The sequence below is a fragment of the Pogona vitticeps genome, chromosome 2, assembly GCF_051106095.1.
Source record: "Pogona vitticeps strain Pit_001003342236 chromosome 2, PviZW2.1, whole genome shotgun sequence".
NCBI lineage: Eukaryota > Metazoa > Chordata > Lepidosauria > Squamata > Agamidae > Pogona > Pogona vitticeps.
Window position 1 is genome coordinate 2,619,291 of NC_135784.1, and position 20,201 is coordinate 2,639,491.

The window sequence follows — 20,201 nt, forward strand, 5'->3', positions numbered from 1 at the left end:
TCCGGGTGAAGATTCAAAGGTTGGGACCAATGTAGGGATGGGAGAGTCTGGAAATAAAGAGCCTGGGGTGTCTAAGGTGGAAGTTCCAGGGAGGGAAGCAGAAAGTCTTTCAGAGGAAAGGAAGGATCCACCACGTAAATGAATCTTAGGAGCAGCAGAGATGCAGGAGAAAAAGGAAGGAATAAGACAGGAAGAGGGAAGAGAAATATATCGGTGAACCATCAAGAAGGGAGACAGCGGAAGCTGGAGAGGTAGAAGGGCAAAAGAAGGAAAGGATTTTATCATAAGGCTGGGCGTGGATATGAATGGAGAAACCCTGGACCAAACAGTGGGATTATACCTCATGAGTGGCAGAAAGGAGTCGGAGAGAGGTAAGATCGGAGAAACCCTCCTATTGGGGAGAGATAGTGGAGGAGAAAGATCAGGTAGAAAAGAGGCAGGCTAGCTGAAGAGAGAAAGGGAGAAATGGAGAAGCTCCTCAGAGAAGGCTTTTGGCATGACCCCAGTGGATCAGTTGTGTTTATTGGAACCCACAGGAGAAACAGCACATATCCAGATGTCTGAGAATACCAAACCCCCACAGATTCTCATTTTGAGATTCACCCTTTCCCTGCAATCACATCAGCATTGATGAATTGTAGAATCTCCTTGCCTGGGAGGTCTGTAAATTTCTGTAGTTTTCCTGTCGAGCCAGGTATCCTAATGAAGTTCTGACCGGTAGATATCAAAGACGTCAAAAAGGGGAGAGGCCATAGAAATACATGGAATGTAGGGGGATCTTTTATAAAAGCAGTCATCTTTCTATTCATCCAAGATCTCATACAAAGGGGAAACCTTTGAAATGCAAAGAATGTGGGAACAGCTTCAGTCTGAACAGAAACTTAAGGATAGGTGCCTCGCTTAACGATGTTAATTGGTTAAAAAACGCTATGGGAAAACATCGTTAAGTGAAACGCGTTTTCCTATAGAGATGCATTGAAAACCGGTTAATCCATTCCAAAAGGCACGGATTGCCATACTTAAGCGAAAAAACCCATAGGAAACATCATTAAGCGATACAATGTTCCCCCCATTGGAATGCACTGAAGCCTATTCAATGCATTTCAATGGTTTTGCGATGTCAGTTTTTCAATTTTAAAAGTGTCTTAAAAAGTTCAAAAACGGTTTTAAATGCTTGGAATCATTACTGCACCTTCTAAAATGGGTGCAAACTTAATTTGGCTTTGATCTGACTTTTTGTTAATTTTTGCTGATTTTTTTTCTCCCCCACCAACTTTTGACAGCTGTCAAAAGTTGGGCTCCATGCTTTCCTATGGGGGAGGAAAAAAATCACCAAAAATTAATGAAGAGTCAGAACAAAGCCAAACTAAGTTTGCACATGATTTAGAAGGTGCACTAACGATTCAAAGCATTTAAAACAGTTTCTGACTTTTCGTTAATTTTTGTGAATTTTTCCTCCCCCACAGGAAATAATGGAGCTGTCAAAAGTTGGGCTCCATTTTTTCTAATGGGGGAGGAAAAAATTCACAAAAAATTAACGAAGACTCAGAAACTGTTTTACATGCTTGGATTCATTAGAGCACCTTCTAAATCGTGTGCAAACTTAGTTTGGCTTTGTTCTGACTCTTCGTTAATTTTTGGTGAATTTAATGGGGGGGGGAATTCACAAAAAATTAACGAAGACTCAGAACGAAGCCAAATTAAGTTTGCATAGGTTTTACCGGTTGCACTAACGATCCCAAGCATTTAAAACTTTACAACTTTAAAATTCAACAAATTAAAAAAGAGTCAGAACAAAGTCAAATTAGGCTAACGAAGGGAGGCTCTCTTTTGTGGTGGATCCGGTCTTCTTTTGAGGGGATGACCCAGTGGGTGGTCCTGGTGGGACTCCTGCTCCACACCCTGGCCACCGGCCTGTGGGATCCCTCCGATTTTGTCCCCTATGCTATTGAACATCTACATGATACCGCTGGCCGAGCTTGTCCGGAGTTTTGGGGTGGGTCGTGACCCCCCACTCGGCCTCTCCTTTGTCTCTCCTTTCCAGGAAAAGGCCATTGTGGTTCTAGACCTGTTCCGGGTGTCAGGAAGGGACTGGACGAAGCTGACCCTGAAGCCAGGCAAGAGAGAGGCACTCCTGGTCGGTCAAAAAGCAGGCCGAGGAAGGGGGGCGGCCTGTGGTGGATGGGGAGACGCTGTCCCCCCTCCCAAAAAACCCCTCCACAAAACACAGGGAAGGGCCTGGTGGGGCTTCTGACACAGGGAGTCTTGGGGGGAGGCTTTGTGCTTCAAGTGTGTTCTCGGGGTGGCTTTTGTGCATCCTTTCTCAGAGCGGGAATTGGTTTGGCCCAGTAGAGTGTTGGCCCCCTCATGATACTTCAGGAGAAAAGCCGGTATAGAAATGGTGGTCAAGAAAGAAGGAAACCAAGGCCAGGGACCGTCAGGCTAGGTTTTTGTGGGTGTGGGGGGGGGTGTTGTTGTGGGTCTGCGGGGGGTGTATTGTGTGTGGGGGTGTCCCATTCATAATCCCCCTTACTCTCCCCACCCCCCGCGATCCCCACAGATCTCCCCCCTCCTGCCTCAACCACAACCACCCCCTCACTTTGCGGGGGGGGAGGAGGGGCTCCTCGCTCTAGCTCCAACCGGAAGCGGAAGCCACGCGCCTGCCCCTCCTTCTCTCCCCCCCATGACCCAACTCTATGGTCCTCCCAGGAGTGCAGTCGTGGCGGAGCGAGGGGTGGGCTTCCTCGTGAGTTTCCTGGTGGAGGACCCAGAAGGAGGTGGACGGTTGGGATATATGGGGGGAGTGGGAGGAAGGATGTATGGGGAGGGGGCTGAGATTCCCCCCAAGGTGTGGCAGGCCTTGGTCCTCAGGGGGGGTCTCTTCCCTGTTTCAGGGGAAAGTGGGTGAGGGGTGTCCCGATCTGGCCCTTCGGGCCCAAGAGACTCTTCTTACTCCCCCCAGGCAACGGTGCCTAATGGGAAGGGGGGGCTTTCTGCTCAATTCTTCCTCCTACGGTGGGGGTCAGAAAAGTGGGGGGAGAGAAAAAGTGTCCCTTGATTTCCGTCCTGCCCCTCCTGGTAAAGCTAAGTCCATGGGGGGTGAGTGTTGCCCCCCCTGGCCTGGGAAGGAGGGGAAGGAAGGACTTGCAGCGTCCCTGGCTGGGAAATGGGGCTGGGGGGAGAAGGAGGGGTACTAGGCATGGGTGTGGGGGGAGAAGGTTATATCCAGACCCCCCTCTTGCAAAGGGGTTACCTCTGCACCCTCTCCCCTCCTGGCAACCCTTGGACTAAATTTCATCACCATAACAGAAGGAGGCAACTCCTGGAAATCCACAGTGGGGGGAGGGGGGAGTCATCAGGGGGAGGTTTGGGGGTGCCTGTTTGGGGGTAGAAAAGGGGGTCGGTTGATTTCCATTTCCACTCAGTTCTCCCCAGGAGACACTATTTTCTCTCCCCCTCCCCCCGCCTGCCTGATAAACCTAAATTCAGGTTGGGGGTGTTTGCTGGAAATGACTCCCTCCCTTGGCCCCCAAGCTTCAGAGGGAAGGGATGGAAGGACCTGCAACGTCCCTGGGGGGAAGAGGGGCTGGGGGAAGGAGGGATGGAGGTTGGGGGGAAGAGTAGGTTGGTTGGAGGGGAGGGGGCCACATCCAGACCCCCACCGTCTTGCAAAGGGGCAACCTCTGCACCCTCTCTCCCTGCCTCCTAGTGGCCCTCGGACCCTTGAAGGGGCTCTGGATGCAGCCAGAAAAGGCGCCTGCTGTCCCCCCCACGTTTCATTACTCAATTATTCACTGAGTCATTTGTTTAATTAGCTCATAAATCAAGAATTGAAATAATTAAAAACAAACATTCGAAATGCAGGAGGGTCCAAAGTGACTCAGAGGTGACCGAAGAAGACAGACCCCTTGGGAGCAGGCAATATCTTGGAGGGCAGGAGGGAAGAAGAAAGGCAGAGAGAGTTCCCCCGAGAGGGAGGGAGGGGATGGTCTCCCTTCCTTCCCTTTGGCCCTTTTCCCAGCTCCCACCCTCCATGTCGGCCCCAGGAGGTGGAGGAGACATCCCTCTCCCAGCAGATCTTTTGCAAGGTCAACGGCTCTGAAGGGTTTTGAACCCACTGAAGTTTGGAAAACACTTTCCAGAAGACACCCTCCCCAGAGTGCATGACAGTAATCCAGCTGGGTTGTAACTAAGGCAGACGTCACCAGATGTGGCCACATCCGACCCCTCCAGGAACAAGCCCGGCTGGCGCACCCGTTTGTGCAGAGGCCCTCCTGGTCGCCACCAAAGCGTGGGCATTCAGGCTCAGGGATGAATCCAGGAGGACCCCCAAGTGGCGCAGCTGAGTTTTCAGAGAGAGCGAAAATCCATCCAGGGCAGGCTGCCTCTCTGTTTCTTAGAATCCTGGAACAATGAAGTTGGACGGGGGCCTCCGAGGACATCCCGTCCATATACCTCTTGCTCCCTGAAGGAATCCAAATCAAAGCTGGCCGGACAGAGGGTGGTCCAATTTTCCCCTTGAAAGGGCTCCTAAGGTCGCAGGTTCTGTTGTCCTACTCCTCAAACCATTAGGAAGTTTTCCCCTGATCTTAAACCAAAATCCGGCTTCCTGTCGCTTGAGCCCGTTGGGACGTGTCCTGCCCTCCATTCCCGGGGAAAGGGTGGAAAAGGGGCCTCGGGAACTCCTTGGGTTGCCGGACAAGCTTTCCTCCACTTGGCAGAAAGGGGCGCTGCTGGAGGAAGGCTCAGGGAACCAGCCAGCTCCTCACACTGGCCTTTTGTCACGACCCAGGAACCTCCGACCTGGAGGGAGGGCTGCCCGTTTTTCACAATTTATTCTCTCCCTTCAGGATAGGTGGTCTGCCTCTGTCCAGTCCTCCTTGAGGGGCACTCAAAGAGGAGTAGAAATTCCCCCCCCCCCCAAAAAAACAGCACTTGGTACGGACCTATGGGAAAGATTTTATCTTAAATTTAACAGAGGATCATTGCATATTGTGCTGAAGCCATGCAGACCAAGGCATTAGAGCTCAGATTAAACCTTCATGAGCCTCCTGTGTGAGATCAGGGGGTCGAATGTGGGGAGAAGCTCCATCTTTTGATGTAAAACTCTTAAAACACAGTTGTTTACATCTGAAAGATCTAATGACCGTAGAGATAATGAAATCGGGTATAATCTTCCTAAGGTCAGGACAAGCAGGTGGGCAGGGGGAAACGGAGGAAATGACCACCCAGAAAGGAGGAGGAGGTGATGGCAGAGCTGGGAAGAGTTCCTTTCATTGACTACAATCCCAGAATCCCCACAGACACAGGATTTTGGGATTTGTAGTTTGAGAAAGAAACATGTTCCTAAATATAGAGAAAGGCTGTCTCACAACCACTGATCCTAATTCATCCCCTAGGGTCCTGGGTTCCCCGCAATCCCCCTGAATCTCTGCTGTTGCTGTTAAACCTAAGTATCTCATAACTATATCGGCACAGTGAGATCTGCAACTGTGTGAAATTTATTGATGGATATTGTTCCCAAAGCCGCATAAGCCATTTGTAATTCTATAAGTACCTGTAGAAGTACAAATATACTTAGATGGTGTCCTCCTTCTGCGATCCTCTCTGCTTGGAAGCACAGACGCAGACCATCGGCCCATGCCATTTTCTCACACAAAACTGGCACCAACAAAAATCACACAGAACCTCTCTCTCTCTCCCACCCCCATTTCACTGCCTGGTAGATTTCCATGGGTGGCATCCTTCTTTTGTAACAAGGCCATTAAAAAATCCATTTCACTGTCTTGGATTAAGAAAGATACCAATGCACAGCCCACTTGCCCGGGTGGTTCTCAGCCTCAGTATCCTGTGTGCCCGAAGGAATGTGGTAGTTTCGTGGAACCCCGGGAAGACTCAATGCATGTCTCAAGACATTTCTCACTTGCAGGGACATCATCATCCCCTGTTCTCTTCCAACCCCGACCTTGCTCGGGCTGCCTTCTTCCCTCGGAGCTCACCGACCACCCTTCACAGGAGAGACACAGACTGCAGGAACCTGCTGCTAACTTCCCTTGCTGCCTTTGCAACAGATGTGGGGACGCTTTGCTCAAGAATGGACACTTCAGAGCCGTTCACTTTACAAAGGACCTCCTGGGAGAGGGAAACACACACACACACACCCCAGCCCCAGATTTTTAAAAAAGGGGTGAGGGTGGAGTTTGGAAAGCCAAAAGTCTGAAGCAGTTGTGGGAAGGGGAGACTCAGTGGCAGAGCAGGCTCTCTAGTAAAGGTAAAGGTTCCCCTTGACAATTTTTGTCCAGTCGTGTCCGACTCTAGGGGTGCTCATCGCGCTCTTCAAGCCATAGAGCCAGCGTTTGTCCGAAGACAATCTTCCGTGGTCACATGGCCAGTGTGATTTAGACACGGAACGCTGTTTACCTTCCCACCGAGATGGTACCTATTTATCTACTTGCATTTGCATGCTTTCGAACCGCTAGGTTGGCGGGAGCTGGGACAGGCGACGGGCGCTCATTCCGTCGCGTGGATTCGATCTTACGACTGCTTGGTCTTTTGACCCTGCAGCACAGGCTTCTGCGGTTTAGCCCACAGCGCCACCACGTCCCTAAAGGCTCTCTAAGGAGAGTCCAAAAATGGAGGGGATCTGTCCTGACAAATGAGGAGCGGGCCTTTTGTAAAGTGGATGGTCCAGAACTGGGCCTCCGGGACCAAACCACGAGAAAAATATTCTGCATGGAAGCTTGCCGAACTTGCCACAAGGTCCTGTTTTTGAGAGGATTCATTTTGCCTCTGCTGAAAAACATCCCGCGAAGGAAAGTCCGTCAGCTTCTCAGCCTGTTTCATCACTGCCTTCCTCTCAGAGAAAGAAAGAAAAAAGACCTTTCCTGCTCGGAAGGACACAAGGAAGCCCTCACGCCAGGCAGGGAGGAAAAAAACCCACAAACCTCTCCGCTCTCCTGTCGTGGATCCCCAGATCTGGTCTTGAGATGGATCCGCTCTCCTCTCTGCCGGATCAGGCAGCCGAGAGAGCAACTGGATCGGGAACGCTTCTTTAGAGTCCCTAAAGGGCAATTTGGACAGAGAGAAGAGGAAGATGACATGCAGAAGACATTCACAATCCTTCTTCCCTTTGCAGCAACTCCTCCTTCTCTAACCCTACAACACCTCCGTAGTCCAGCTCTCCCCCCTCCCCCCCCCCGGACTTGGAGGTCCTTCCAAGCTGCGGCCAAGGGGTGGCTAGGATGGAGTTTCTTTCAGAGATCCGCCTCCCCCTTTGAGATTTTACCTTTGCAAAGAAGACAAGAGCCAAAGGACTCCCCCCCCTTTTTTTTTACACCCACCGGGTGCAGGCAGGATGGTGGGGGGAGGAAATGGAGAGCGACCTTCCCTTCCCACTGCCCTTAAGGGCGGAACCCGGATCCTTGGCCAACAAGAGACGCGCAAGGATAAACGCCTGCCTTGCAAGGCGCGGGTGCAACGCCAGCCCCCCAAATCCCCCCCCACTGCCGTGTCCCGCTCTAGCTCGCTCTCCTTCCACAACAGCATAGCAAAGCTATGCGCACACACAAACACCCTAACGCCCCCACGTCCTGCGCCCCACCCCCACCCCCACGACCCACCTCCTCCCAGGGTCTTGATGCGCGGAACTCCCGGGGAGGCCTCCCAGCAAGCGGCTGGACCGGGGACCATAGAGATGGAGGGAAAGAGGGGAAGGCGCAATCCTTCCGCTTCCGGTTGGACGTAAGAGCTAGGAAGCTCTAGTTTTCCCCTCCTTCCTTATGAATGGAGAGAAAGAGGTGAAGGACCTCCTGAGCTTCTTGCAATAAAAGGGGGGAAACGGGGTGTAAAGGGGGGGCTGATGCGTGGGCAGAGAGAGGGAGATGGGGGGAATTCTAGTGGGGGGGGGAAGGAGGAATCCTCCCTTCCCACAATCTAGTGAAGATCAGAGCCCGAGGAAGGAGGGGGACCGAGAGCGATAGAGATGCGGGTTCTCTCTTCCACACACCCCCTCGAATTGAACCCATGGGTGACCCTCTGAAGGGGATCCATAAATGGACGGGGGGGGCAAAGAGGCTTTCGTGCGCCTGTTCTCCCCCCCCCCATCCTGCGAGGGCGCTTGTTGGGGGAAGAGGAGATGGAGGGTGCAAAGCGCCCCCTCAAAAAAAAAAAAAAAACCAGGACGGAAGGGTCCGGGGGAAGGTCAGGCTGAGAGTTTTTGGTATCTTCGCCCCCCCCCGCCACTTGCTGCGCCCAGGAAGGTTTGCAATGCCTTGCACGTCCCTCTCCAACCTCACCCCCCTCACCCCACGCGCAGACTGCGAAACCTGCCTCTATGGCTTTCAGAGGGATGGATATGAGGGGATGGGGAAAGGGGGGGTGAGAAAGCCCCCCATAAGCGCCCGTTGGCAGGCTCCTCTTAAGAGCCCCCCATTGTATAGGTTGCTGGGGCGACCGAGCCTTCCAAGCCCCCCCACTTTAGCCTTGCTCTCACCCCACCCGCCAACCTCCGAAGGGAGAAGGGTCGGGAGGCACCCAGCCCTTCCCTTCACCCCCCGCCCCGACTATGGGGTGATGTCTGAGGGGGGGGCCTCTGACAGAGAGCAGCTGTTATGCTCTTTTGTTCTTCAGGGAAGGCGAAGGTAAGAGCAGACAGAAAGGGGGGGCAACGTTAACCCCCCCGGTCACTTCATCTCCCCAGCCCCCCCTTCTTTCTTTCTTCCTCAGGCGTCCATTTCGAATTGGCGCGCCTGGCAACCGCCTTTCTCTGCGCAGGCGCCTTGCCTTCTCCCTTCTAGGCGACAGAGAAGGGCGCGTGCGCAGTTTGGAGGGGGGGCCTCTGACAGGATTTGCCGCCGTTTTTCCCTCAGGAGGGAGGTTGAGGGAGGGGGAAGGGCGGATCTTCTTCTTCCCCTCAGGCTGAACTTGTGCGTCTACCTTTTTGGCCTCTTGAGAAGATTTGACAGCCTTTTTCCCTTCCTTTTTTTTTTTGCGCTCGGGCAGGGCTGTTCTTACCTCATGTTTTCTGTTTAATTGTATGATTTGCCTTCTGAGTCCCCTCCCCCATGGAGAGGGGAGCTTCTGTTCCCTTTTAACGGCTTCCTGACAGGCAGAAGTTTAACAGGTCATAATGAAAGCAGAGGGGACCCTTCACTCGCACTCCTGTCTCCTCCTAACCTTGGATCCCTCAATATTCTTGAACTCCCATAAGCCTTCACTGCTAGGTGTGATAGGGGGCAAGAATGAGGTTCTGATATAACATATACGAAGTACCGGCTTTACAGTTTAAGACAACACGTGCTATTTGATTCACATGTACTTAACATTCATAATCAGTATTTTACACAAGTAATCATACCTTGTACCTGTAATTGAAATATGAGTTCTTACTATTTCTTTACTATAATATTCTATATGCATTTTGTATCTGTACTTTATATGCATGTTCTACAGTCAATGTATTTTGTATCCTCATTCCTGACCCCTCCCCCTTGGTGCTCACAGAAACATTCCTACATTATCACACTGCTGTTAAACTGATACAGCTTTAAACTGACACAGATTTGGGAGAACCACCCCCCCCATTCAAGGCCAACTCACAGGGCTTCAGGCAAAGACTGTAATGTTTAAAGATAAGCTGCACAATGGGTCACACAAATTCACAAACTTGGCAGCCACTAACCCACAGGTCCAAAGGGGGGGGACAAATTGGATATTTTCTTACATCTATCACATCCAATAGGATGACCCAACAGGCAACCATGGGGTTCAGGAGACCAATAGGGGGTGTAGCAACCCCAGACCTACTGGAGTACTCCACCCTGTAGTTAGGCTGCCACCAACCATTCGCTCTACCAAGTCACCCAGACCAGGAATGGATTTTAATAAACAAAAGAACAAGGTTTATTGAAAAAACAAACAGGGTAAATAAAAGGATCAGGTAAATAGGATACTGGAACTTGGTATAGTCCCGATCATACACATACAACAGATTGGCTCCCACGGAACACTTTAAGGTAACGCACAGACCCTGAACCTATCAGTTCTGGCTACCTAGATAGAAACCTGAACCTATCAGGTATGTACTATCTGACGAACAGTTGTACCCAGTCTGACCCACAGACTCCAACTCCACTTCTCCACGTCAGCTCTCCTACGATGGACTTCCCCCAAATATATATACAGTACAGCTCCTCCCCCCTGATGTCCCACCTTCCACTCCCCATAGGATGGAACTTTCCCTCCAACCCCATGACAGACAGGTACCATCAGTGCTGTATGTGACAGGGGGATGCTGTGCTTTATTGTCCTTTGTAAGAAACTTATAAAATGCTTTACCAATGTATGATGAGGGCTCCCGGTCCGCTTTTGAGGAACGGAGTCCAGCTATATGTTTTTAATAAATTGGCTTACATATAGACCGACCAATGCACCATCTTATCTGTTATTCCTGCCGGAGAATCGGGACCGAAATTGGGTGGTAACAGGTGTGCTAACCTGGATTTCTAGGAGTTCTCGTCTAAGAACTCCTTCATGGGTTTCTGCCTTGTCCTGGTGAAGGGGCCTGAGTAATTCAGAGAAGCTATGGGCTATGCCATGCAGGGCCACCCAAGATGGACAGGTCATAGTGCAGAGTTCTGACTAAACGTGATTCATTGTCAACAAAATAGTGGGGAAAGCTCTACTGGGATACAATCTCAAAAATGATAGAATGATTTCAATACGAATCCAAGGCAGACCTTTTAACATCACAGTCATCCAGGTTGATGCACCAACCACCGATGCTGAAGAGGCTGAAATTGACCAATTCTATGAAGACTTACAACACTTTCTAGAATTGCCACCAAAGAAAGATGTTCTTGTCATTATAGGGGACTGGAATGCTAAAGTAGGGCGTCAACAGGTAAAAGGAACAACAGGTAAGTTTGGCCTTAAGAGTTCAAAACAAAGCAGGGCAAAGGCTAATAGAGATTTGTCAAGAGAAGAAGCTAGTCATCACACTCTTTTCCAACAACACAAGGGGCGACTCTATACATGGAAATCACCAGATGGGCAATATTGAAATCAGATTGATTATATTCTCTGCAGCCAAAGATGGAGAAGCTCTATACAGTCAGCAAAAACAAGACCTGGAGCTGATTGTGGTTCTGATCATCAGCTTCTCATAGCAAAATTCAAGCTTAAACTGAAGAGAGTAGGAAAATCCACTGGGCTCCTCAGGTATAATCTAAACCAAATCCCGTATGAATACACAGTGGAAGTAAAGAACAGATTGAAGGAACTCGATTTGGTGGACAGAGTGCCTGAAGAACTATGGATAGAGGCTCGTAACATTGTACAGGAGGCAGCAACAAAAACCATCCCAAAGAAAAGGAAATGCAAGAAAGCAAAGTGGCTGTCCAACGAGGCTTTACAAATAGCAGAGAAGGGAAACAAAATGCAAGGGAGATAGGGAAAGTTACAGAAAATTGAATGCAGACTTCCAAAGAAAAGCAAGGAGAGACAAGAGGGCCTGCTTAAATGAACAATGCAAAGAAATAGAGGAAATTAACAGAAAAGGAAAAACCAGAGATCTGTTCAGGAAAATTGGAGATATTAGAGGAACATTTCGTGCAAAGATGAACATGATAAAGGACAAAAATGGGAGGGACCTAACAGAAGCAGAAGACATCAAGAAGAGGTGGCAAGAATACACAGAGGAATTATATCAGAAAGAGTTGGATATCCCGGACAACCCAGACAATGTGGTTGCTGACCTTGAGCCAGACATCCTGGAGAGTGAAGTCAAGTGGGCCTTAGAAACCCTGGCTAACAATAAGGCCAGTGGAGGTGATGACATTCCAGTTGAACTATTTAAAATCTTAAAAGATGATGCTGTTAAGGTGCTACATTCAATATGCCAGCAAGTTTGGAAAACTCAACAGTGGCAGGAGGATTGGAAAAGATCAGTCTACATCCCAATTCCAAAGAAAGGCAGTGCCAAAGAATGCTCCAACTACCATACAATTGCACTCATTTCCCACGCTAGCAAGGTTATGCTCAAAATCCTAGAAGGTAGGCTTCAGCAGTATGTGGACCGAGAACTCCCAGATGTACAAGCTGGATTTCGAAGGGGCAGAGGAACTCAAGACCAAATTGATAACATGCGCTGGATTATGGAGAAAGCCAGAGTTCCAGAAAAAGATGTACTTCTGCTTCATTGACTATGCAAAAGCCTTTGACTGTGTGGACCACAGCAAACTATGGCAAGTCCTTAAAGAAATGGGAGTGCCTGACCACCTTGTCTATCTCCTGAGAAACCTATATGTGGGACAGGAAGTAACAGTTAGAACTGGATACGGAACAACTGGGAAAGGAGTACGACAAGGCTGTATATTGTTTCCCTGCTTATTTAACTTATATGCAGAATACATCATGCAGAAGGCTAGACTGGAGGAATCCCAAGCCGGAATTAAGATTGCCGGAAGAAATAACAACCATCTCAGATATGCAGATGATACCACTCTGATGGCAGAAAGTGAGGAGGAATTAAAGAACCTTGTAATGAGGGTGAAACAGGAGAGTGCAAAAAACGGCCTGAAACTCAACATCAAAAAAACTAAGATAATGGCCACTGGTCCCATCACCTCCTGGCAAATAGAAGGGGAAGATATGGAAGCAGTGACTGATTTTACTTTCTTGGGCTCCACGATCACTGCAGATGGAGACAGCAGCCACGAAATTAAAAGAGGCCTGCTTCTGGGGAGGAAAGCGATGACAAACCATGACAGCATCTTAAAAAGCAGAGACATCACCTTGCCAACAAAAGTCCGAATAGTCAAAGCTATGAGAGCTGGACCATAAAGAAAGCAGACCGCCAAAGAATTGATGCTTTTCAACTGTGGTGCTGGAGGAGGCTCTTGAGAGTCCCCTGGACTGCAAGGAGAACAAACCTATCAATTCTAAAGGAAATCAACCCTGAGTGCTCCCTGGAAGGACAGATCAACATGTCCCGGGCAACCCAGATAGTGTGGTTCCTGACCTTGAGCCAGACATCCTGGAGAGTGAAGTGGGCATTAGAAAGCATGGGTTACAACAAGGCCAGTGGAGGTGATGGCATTCCAGTCAAGTTATTTACAATCTTAAAAGATGATGCTGTTAAGTTGCTACACTCAGCAGTGGCGATATGATTGGAAAAGATCAGTCTACATCCCAATCCCAAAGAAGGGCAGTGCCAAAGAATGCTCCAACTACCCTACAATTGCATTCATTTCACACACTTGCAAGATTATGCTCAAAATCCTCCAAGGTAGGCTTCAGCACCATGAAGTACAAGCTGGATTTCAAAGTGGCAGAGGAATTAGAGACCAAATTGCTAACTTGCGCTGGATCTACTTCTGCTTCATTGAATACGCAAAAGCCTTTGACTGTGTAGACCACAGCAAACTTTGGCAAGTCCTTAAAGAAAGGGGAGCACCTGACCACCTTTTCTATCTCCGGAGAAACCTATACATGGGAAAGGAAGCAACAGTTAGAACAGAATATTGAAACACTGATTGGTTCAAAATTGGGAAAGGAGTACGACAAGGCTGTATATTGTCTCCCTGCTTATTAAACTTATATGCAGAATACATCATGCGAAAGGCCGGACTGGAGGAATCCAAATCCAGAATTAATATTGCCGGAAGAAATGTCAACAACCTCATATATGCAGATGATACCACTCTCATGGCAGAAAGTGAGGAGAAATAAAAGAACCTCTTAATGAGGGTGAAACGAGAGAGCGCCAAAAACAGTCTGAAGCTCAACATCAAAAAAACTAGGATCATGGCCACTGGTCCCATGACCTCCTGGCAAATAGAAGGGGATGACATGGAGGCAGTGACAAATTGTTCTTTCATGGGCCCCATGATCACTGCAGATGGTGACAGCAGCCACAAAATTAAAAGACCCCTGCGTCTTGGGAAGAAAGCGATGATAAACCTAGACATCATCTTAAAAAGAGGAGACATCACCTTGCCAGCAAAAATCCACATAGTCAAACTATTTTTTTTTCAGTAGTGTTTTATGGAAGTGAGAGCTGGTCCATTAAGAATGCTGACCGCTGAAGAATTAATGCTTTTGAATTGTGGTGCTGGAGGAGGCTCTTGAGAGTCCCGTGGACTGCAAGGAGAACATGCCTATCCATTCTAAAGGAAAATCAACCCTGAGAGCTCACTGGAAGGACAGATCCTATAGCTCCCCAGTGTGGGTCCTTTGATGTAACCTAAGGGCATCACTGCGACTAAAGCTCTTTCCGCATTCCATGCATTTATGTGGTTTCTCCCCAGTGTGGGTCCTTTGATGTACCCTAAGCTGACCACTCTGAATAAAGCTCTTTCCACATTCCATGCATTTATGTGGTTTCTCCCCAGTGTGGGTCCTTTGATGTGACCTAAGATGACCACTGCGACTAAAGCTCTTTCCACATACCATGCATTTATGTGGTTTCTCTCCAGTGTGGATCCTTTGATGTAACCTAAGATCACCACTGTGAGTAAAGCTCTTTCCACATTCCATGCATTTATGTGGTTTCTCCCCAGTGTGGGTCCTTTGATGTGACCTAAGATGACCACTGCGACTAAAGCTCTTTCCACATTCCATGCATTTATGTGGTTTCTCTCCAGTGTGGATCCTTTGATGTAACCTAAGTTCACCACTGTGAGTAAAGCTCTTTCCACATTCTATGCATTTATGTGGTTTCTCCCCAGTGTGGGTTATTTGATGTAATCTAATGGCATCACTGTGTCTAAAGCTCTTTCCACATTCCATGCAATGATGTGGTTTCTCCCCAGTGTGGATCCTTTGATGTGACCTAAGATGACCACTGCGACTAAAGCTCTTTCCACATTCCATGCATTTATGTGGTTTCTCCCCAGTGTGGGTCCTTTGATGTATCCTAAGCTGACCACTCTCACGAAAGCTCTTTCCACATTCCATGCATTTATGTGGTTTCTCCCCAGTGTGGGTCCTTTGATGTAATCTAAGTGCATCACTCCGACTAAAACTCTTTCCACATTCTATGCATTTATGTTGTTTCTCCCCAGTGTGGGTCCTTTGATGTGACCTAAGATGACCACTGCGACTAAAGCTCTTTCCACATTCCATGCATTTATGTGGTTTCTCCCCAGTGTGGGTCCTTTGATGTAATATAAGGGAACCATTGCAACTAAAACTCTTACCACATTCTATGCATTTATGTGGTTTCTCCCCAGTGTGGGTCCTTTGATGTGACCTAAGATGACCACTGCGACTAAAGCTCTTTCCACATTCCATGCATTTATGTGGTTTCTCTCCAGTGTGGATCCTTTTATGTAACCTAAGTTCACCACTCTGAGTAAAGCTCTTTCCACATTCTATGCATTTATGTGGTTTCTCCCCAGTGTGGGTCCTTTGATGTAATCTAATGGCATCACTGTGTCTAAAGCTCTTTCCACATTCCATGCAATGATGTGGTTTCTCCCCAGTGTGGATCCTTTGATGGATCCTAAGTTTACTACTGTGACTAAAGCTCTTTCCACATTCCATGCATTTATGTGGTTTCTCCCCAGTGTGGGTCCTTTGATGTAATCTAAGTGCATCACTCCGACTAAAGCTCGTTCCACATTCCATGCATTTATGTGGCTTCTCCCCAGTGTGGGTCCTTTGATGTACCCTAAGGGCACCACTATGACTAAAGCTCTTTCCACATTCCATGCATTTATGTGGCTTCTCCCCAGTGTGGGTCCTTTGATGTAACCTAAGGTTACCACTGCGACTAAAGCTCTTTCCACATTCCATGCATTTATGTGGTTTCTCCCCAGTGTGGGTCCTTTGATGTGCCCTAAGCTGACCACTCTGACTAAAGCTTTTTTCACATTCCATGCATTTATGTGGCTTCTCCCCAGTGTGGGTCCTTTGATGTAACCTAAGGTTACCACTGTGACTAAAGCTCTTTCCACATTCCATGCATTTATGTGGTTTCTCCCCAGTGTGGGTCCTTTGATGTGCCCTAAGCTGACCACTCTGACTAAAGCTTTTTTCACATTCCATGCATTTATGTGGTTTCTCCCGAGTGTGAGTCCTTTGACGTAACCTAAGATCACCAGTGTGACGTTGATGTGACCTAAGTTGACCATTTTCACTGAAGCTTTTTTGACACGCCATGCATTTATATGGTTTCTTCCCTGTGTGAGTTCTTCGATGTGAACGCAGATTTCTTCTTCTGCTGAAACTCTTTTCACATTCAGTGTTTTTGTATGATTTCTCCCCAGGGTGAGTTCTTTAAACTGAACTAGCGGCACTGGTCTGAAGCTATTTCCACAGCCCTTTCTCCTCTAGTTCATGGGTTTTTCCAAGCTTTTCTTCCCGGCTTCACACTTGACTCTTTTCAGGGCCAGAAGAAGCGGCTCTGTATAATTCTGGCCATCGTATTTGTTACCTGATAGAGAAAAAAGAAGATGTCTTGACAATGTCACACAGAGCAGAATGTAACTGGAGGTCAAACCAAAGAGTTTGCTCTCTCTTTGACCCCTTTGAAAGGCATATGTCTCTTGAAGGCTTTACAGGCAACATATGAAAAATTAGCCGTATTGTGCAAATAGCATGGACTCCCCTTGCCTGAACTGATACTTCCAAAGGGACAGGGATGGGAAAATATAGTTGATTAATATTAACCACTATCTGAAATAATATTAGTCATCGGCCATCAAGTCTATTCTGACTGATGGCAACCCTTTTTTCAGGGGTTTCTGGGTAGAGAATACTCAAAAGTCATTCCCCATTCCTTGCTTCTGGGACCGTGCAGTTTCCCAAAGGCCACACAGGCTGACTTTACTCGTCGGAGACGCAGTGGGGAATCTCTGGTTCTGCAACTGGATATTTAAGCCACAGAGCTATCCAGCCAGCTTAAAAATACAAGGAGAGACTTTGATTAGAATTGAGGGTTTGATTAGACTATTTCCTCCACTGTACAGTACTTAATGTAAAGGCATTGCAAGTCCACAAATGTATTGAAAATGGTGATCCCTTGAAACGAGAAAGGGAAGGAAGACTTCAAGAACCTGGATTAATAAAAAGCCACTGTTGGCTCACATTTAGCTTGCGATCTACATCAATTCTAACATTCCTCTCACTCGTACTTTTGCTGAGCGATGTATCCCCCATCTTTTAACTGTGCAATTGGTTTCTTTTTCCAAGGTGCAGGACTTTGCACTTGACCGTGACCAGGTAGGATCTTGCGAAAAAGAGGGGGGAAATGGTTTAAATCTTGATAAATAAAGATAAATGCTAATGGCTGAAAAGGAAGATAATTTAAACCCTACAAAGGATGAAAGAAGATATAATATTACAATATATAATATATATTGTAATATGATATATGATATATATGAAAGTATAATATTACAACCTCTTCATGGATTGCTGCCTTATTGTGGCAAAGGGACTTGAGTAATTCAGAGAAGCTATGGACTATGCCGTGCAGGGACACCCAAGACAGACAGGTCATAGTGGGGAGTTCCGACTAAACGCAATCCACCTGGAGTAGGAACTGGCAATGCCACTCCAGTATCATTGCCAAGAACACCCCGTGAACAGAATCAAAAGGCTAAAATATATGACGTTAGAAGATGGGCCCCTCAGGTCGGAAGGCGTCCAACATGCTACTGAGGAAGAGCGGAGGACAAGTACAAGTAGCTCCAGAGCTAATGGTTGGGCCAAAGTCGAAAGGACGCTCAACTGTGGACGGGCCTGGAAGGGAAAGGAAAGTCCGATGCTGCAAAGAAGAATACTGCATAGGAACATGGAATGTAAGATCTATGAACCTTGGGAAGCTGGAGGTGGTCAAACAGGAGATGGCAAGAATAAACATTGACATCCTGGGCGTCAGTGAACTAAAATGGACAGGAATGGGTGAATTCAATTCAGATGATTATCATATCTACTATTGTGGACAAGAATGCCGTAGAAGAAATGGAGTAGCCCTTGTAACAGCCTCCTCATGAGTCACAAAGGCACTATTACGTCACACTCACTCACTCTTAATTCACGCTGCCACCAACCATTCCCTCAAATAATACTTCAGGCTAATGTATGATTTTAAGATAAAAGAACAAAGGGAATAGTAAATCACTTGAATAAAAATAATAATAAGGCAATCACTGTAAGACTCACACACACTCTCTCACAGACCCTCACTAGATAGCACAGTTCTTACTTCACAATATCTTCAAGCCCTAACCTTCCTAGCATAACCCTATCTGGTCCCTATCTCGTCCCTATCTAAAGCACTCACACCATTCACTCCCCTTATATACACTAGCTCCACCCCTTAAGTCCCACCTTCCGTCACGCTATTGGCAGATGACATACAGCTTCAGCAGTGACGGACAGGTGATGTCAACGTTACTGTAACAGCCCTCATAGTCAACAAGAGTGGGAAAAGCTGTAATGGGATACAATGTCAAAAGTGATAGAATGATTTCAATATGAATCCAAGGCAGACCTTTCAACATCACAATAATCCAGGTTTATGCACTAACCACTAATGCTGAGGAGACTGAAATTGACCAGTTCTATGAAGACTTCTATGGTCTGAAGCTCAACATCAAAAATACTAAGATCATGGCCACTGGTCCCATCACCTCCTGGCAAATAGAAGGGGAAGATATGGAGGTAGTGACAGATTTTACTTTCTTGGGCTCCATGATCACTGCAGAAGGTGACAGCAGCCTCGAAATTAAAAGACGCCTTCTCTTCTTAGCCGCCCCGAGTAGACGTTGTCTAGAGGGGCGGGGTAAAAAAATAAATAAATAAAATAAATAAAGCGATGACAAACCTCGCCAGCATCTTAAAAAGCAGACACATCACCTTGCCAACAAAAGTCAGAATATTCAAAGCTATGGTTTTTCCTGTAGTGATGTACGGAAGTGAGAGCTGGATCATAAAGAAAGCTGACCGCCAAAGAACTGATGCTTTTGAATTGTAGTGCTGGAGGAGACTCTTGAGAGTCCCCTGGACTGCAAAGAGAACAAACCGATCCATTCTAAAGGAAATCAAGCCTGAGTGCTCACTGGAAGGACAGGTGGAGCTCCAATATTTTGGCCATCTCATGAGAAGAGAGGACTCCCTGGAAAAGACCCTGGTGTTAGGAAAGTGTGAGGGCAAGTGGAGAAGGGGACGACAGAGGATTAGATGGTTGGATAGTGTCATCGAAGTGACCAACATGAATTTGGCCCAGCTCCGGGAGGCAGTGGAAGGACGGCCTGGCGTGCTCTGGTCCATGGGGTCACGAAGAGTCGGACACGACCAAACGACTAAACAACAATGAAGATTTACAACACCTTCTAGAACTGACACTAAAGAAAGATGTTCTTCTCATTCTAGGGGACTGGAATGCTAAACTAGGGAGTCAAGAGATAAAAGGAACAACAGGAAAGTCTGGCCTTGGAGTTCAAAACGAAGCAGGGCAACGGCTAATAGAGTTTTGCCAAGAGAACAAGCTGGTCATCATAAACACCGTTTCCCAACAACAGAAGAGGCAACTCTACACATGGAAATCACCAGATGGGCAATACCATAATCAGATTGATTATATTCTCTGCAGCAAAAATGGAGAAGCTCTATACAGTCAGCAAAAACAAGACCTGGAGCCAATTGTGGCTCTGATCATCAGCCTCTCATAGTAAAATTCAAGCTTAAACTGAAGAGAGCAGGAAAAACGACTGGGCTAGTCAGGTATAATCTAAACCAAATCCCTTATGAATGCACAGTGGAAATGAAGACCAGATTTAATGGAAGATTTAAGACTTTAAACCATTTCCCCCCTCTTTTTTGCAAGATCATACCTGGTCACGGTCAAGTGCAAAGTCCTCCTACAGGAAAGAATCCACACAACCTGCAAAAAACTGGACTCCACAGACAAAGAACTACTAGGCCTACACATCACTATCAGCCAAAAGAGAAGTCAAGATTGGGACAAGATTCCCTCAAGGGAATCTTGGGACAAGACACTCATCCAGCAGATATTTCCAGAAGACATCAAGCCCCTCTTCCAACACTGCCTAACGACCAGCTATTTCCAGTGGGATAATGAATTCTACGAACAAACAGATGGAGTGGCCATGGGCAGCCCCCTCAGCCTGGTTATAGCAAACTTCTACAACGGAGAATTTTGAAAAACTGGCCCTGGCTTCGGCACCCCTCGC

General features: G+C 47.6%; 2 protein-coding genes across 8 annotated transcripts in view; both read right to left on the minus strand.

Moving 5' to 3' along the window:
* LOC144587184 (uncharacterized) overlaps window positions 1-9,025 on the minus strand; it is a 48,134-nt gene extending 39,109 nt beyond the window's left edge. For 2 of the 4 annotated variants that reach the window (XM_078386858.1, XM_078386856.1), the window contains exons 1-2: window positions 7,620-9,025; window positions 6,945-7,060 (exon numbers count right to left, since the gene is read on the minus strand). The gene's annotated coding sequence lies outside the window, so the exon portion shown is untranslated. Of the gene's footprint in view, window positions 1-6,944; window positions 7,061-7,285; window positions 7,600-7,619 lie in introns of those variants that run through there. The other 2 variants (XM_078386859.1, XM_078386857.1) reach the window with 2 other exon arrangements.
* Window positions 9,026-9,872: 847 nt separating this feature from the next.
* LOC144587211 (uncharacterized) overlaps window positions 9,873-20,201 on the minus strand; it is a 41,414-nt gene continuing 31,085 nt past the window's right edge. For 3 of the 4 annotated variants that reach the window (XM_078387046.1, XM_078387045.1, XM_078387047.1), the window contains one exon: window positions 9,873-16,435. In XM_078387046.1, coding sequence (XP_078243172.1) covers window positions 14,209-16,161 — 1,953 coding nt within the window. In that variant the 5' untranslated portion in view covers window positions 16,162-16,435 and the 3' untranslated portion in view covers window positions 9,873-14,208. The remainder of the gene's footprint in view (window positions 16,436-20,201) is intronic. The other variant, XM_078387049.1, reaches the window with a different exon arrangement.